The 2,683-nt window shown below is 38.1% G+C and overlaps 1 protein-coding gene across 1 annotated transcript; it reads left to right on the top strand.

The window, feature by feature from the left end:
* The first annotated feature begins 279 nt into the window (after positions 1 to 279).
* On the top strand, positions 280 to 2,235 carry LOC148200593 (uncharacterized). Its single transcript, XM_088112998.1, has 2 exons — positions 280 to 1,684; positions 1,940 to 2,235. Exons 1-2 carry the CDS (start codon positions 280 to 282, stop codon positions 2,233 to 2,235), a joined length of 1,701 nt encoding a protein of 566 aa, XP_087969124.1.
* The last annotated feature ends 448 nt before the right edge of the window (positions 2,236 to 2,683 follow it).

The raw sequence follows: 2,683 nt of genomic DNA, 5'->3' as shown, positions 1-2,683 counted from the left end.
ATAAGTCAAGAAAAAGTCCACAGAGAGCTACATAGTGCCATGGTTGAAAATGAATTGAAACTTTTGAGAGAGGAACAAGTCCAAAATAGGGAGAGAAGTTATAGTGGAGAGTCCCAATATGAACAAGAGGCCTTAAGAGTAGGAGAATATTATCATCAACCCTCTTCATCAAGAAGACACAGGAGGGAATTTGAAAATCCTCCTCCTCCTAAGGAAGTTAATGTGGTATTGCCTCATTTTCATGGAAAAGATAATGTTGAGGCTTACCTAGATTGGGAAATGAAGGTCGAGCAAATTTTTGCTTGCCATCAAGTTGGAGAAGAAAGAAAATTATCTCTTGCGACCCTAAGTTTTCAAGGGTATGCAATGTACTGGTGGACTGCTACAGTCCAAGAGAGACTAAGACAACGACTTCCTCCAATAAAATATTGGAATGAGCTTACAAATGCCCTTCGGAAAAGGCACATACCCTCATACTACAAAAGAGAACTCATGGATAAGCTCCAAAGATTGCAACAACAATCTATGTCTGTTGAAGAATACAGACAAAAGATGGAGCTATACATGATGAGGGCAGGAATAACAGAGGGCGAGGAAACTACCTTGGCTAGATTTTTGAGTGGGTTGAATCTTGATATCAGGGATAGGGTTGAACTACTACCTTATAGAGATTTGAATGATCTTGTTCAAATGTGTATAAAGGTAGAACAACAAAATTTGAGAAAAGCTTCTGTTAAAAGATTTCCATCCCCCTTTGAACAGAAGATTGTAAAAGAAAAAGAACCCCTCAAACCTCTAGCCAATATAGTTGAAAAACCCAAACAGGAATCATCTTCACACACTCGCACTAGTGAGATCAAGTGTTTTAAATGTTTGGGTAGGGGTCACATAGCTGCTCAATGTCCTACCAAAAGAACAATCATTTTAAGAGGTAGTGACACATATAGGAGTGAAAGTGAAACCCCTAGTGAAAGTGAGGATGAGCAAGAAAGAGGTAATGAAGAGAAAGTATATCCTTGTGAGGGTCCACTTCTCATGGTGAGAAGGGTGCTTAATAGTCAACCAAGTCCAGAACACTTATCACAAAGAGAGAACATCTTTCACACAAGATGTCAAATTGCAGAAAAATATTGTTCTCTCATTATTGATAGTGGATCTTGCTGTAACTGTTGTAGCACAAGGCTGGTTGAAAAACTGAATCTTACTGTGATACCCCATCCAAAACCTTACAAACTTCATTGGCTAAATCAAGATGGGGAAATAACAGTCAAGAATCAAGTTAAATTGGCAATTTCCATAGGAAACTTCAAAGATGATGTTATTTTTGATGTAGTTCCTATGGAAGCTTGCCATGTGCTATTAGGAAGACCATGGCAATTTGATAATGACACTACACACCATGGTCGCACCAATACCATAACTGTTCACAAAAATGATAAGAAATTTGTGCTTCATCCTCTGTCACCTATCCAGGTGGCCAAAGATCAAACACAAATGAAGCTCAACAAGGAGCAAGAAAAAGAAGAAATAGAGAGAAGAAAAAGAGAGGAAGAGGAAAGAAAAGAAGAAGAGAAAAGAGAACAAGAAAAACGAGAGCAAGAGCAAAGAGAAGAGAAAAGAAGAAAAGAAGGGAAAATAGAACCTCTGTCTACATTCCTCATAGAACCAAGACTCTTAAGGGGAGGTTTTCTATCCTTTAATTTTCTTTCATCTATCATTAAGTTTTCAAAATTCTACTTTTCTTTCCAAGAATTTACCACTCCATATTTAACAAAGTTACAACTTGAAACATGTGGCAATTCACTTGAGTTATTGTTACCTTTGTGGTTACAACTAACTCAAGACAAAAATAAAATTTCAAAAGAAGTAAGGTTTCTTTATTGTATCGAAATTAAAATTTTCAAAAATAGGAAACCTTCTTCTAAACATATTTTTTTAGGTATCTTATTGGGTCAAATAAATCTAATTCAAGCTATGTTTGATGATTATGGCAGATTCCTATTTGATCCGGGAGGAACTTTGATGGATCCTACAAAAATAAGTCCTCACAAAGAGAAACCAACAGATTTGAGGACAAATCCTCTTCAAGGGGAAGGAGATGATGAGTTAGGGCATGGACCCATTACTAGAAGTATGGCTAGAAGAATTCAAGAAGAGCTTAAAGATATGGACACAACAGGGCGCGTTCTTTTCCTTCAATTTAAGTGGAATTTGAAGACACCAAGAGAAGGGTAAAACTGTCCAGTTGTTGGTCAAAGTTGCTAGTTGTACCACCAGTCTTTGCTAAACACACCACTGCAGCACTTCCACTCCACCAGCTCACGTGTTGCTTTAGCTTTTAACACGTTTTCATGTTTCTTCACATTTTACACATGGGTCACGCTTTACATCATAGCTGCAGCTCCATGGATCACATATAAATTCATGGTAGCTACCCTTGTAAAGACACTTTTGAAGATATTGAGTTTTACTCTGCTGATGCATTTTCCAGCAACCAGAACTCTGCCAAAAGTCACTTCTTATTGAGCTTTCCTTCTCCTTCTAGCTTCCTTCCAGTGAAGGCCGTCTGAGCTAGAGAATCCACTCACCATAGAGCTCTTCCTCCATCTCTGCATCCACTGAATTCATTCTTCCTCTGCTGCCAAACCACAAGTGATATCATCTGCTGCATCCAAGTCATTCT

This window comes from Vigna umbellata, chromosome 4, assembly GCF_029865625.1.
Source record: "Vigna umbellata cultivar VRB3 chromosome 4, Vumbellata_1.0, whole genome shotgun sequence".
Classification (NCBI taxonomy): Eukaryota; Viridiplantae; Streptophyta; class Magnoliopsida; order Fabales; family Fabaceae; genus Vigna; species Vigna umbellata.
The sequence above is the reverse complement of the archived record's forward strand: the minus strand, read 5'-3'. Positions and strand labels throughout refer to the sequence as shown.

What these genes read in the sequence shown, in the direction of transcription:
- LOC148200593 (XM_088112998.1), top strand. Translation starts at nt 280, where the DNA reads ATGAAGGTCGAGCAAATTTTTGCTTGCCATCAAGTTGGAGAAGAAAGA. An exon ending in ACCAAGACTCTTAAGGGGAG is followed by an intron (nt 1,685 to 1,939) that starts GTTTTCTATCCT and finishes ATATTTTTTTAG; the next exon opens with GTATCTTATTGGGTCAAATA.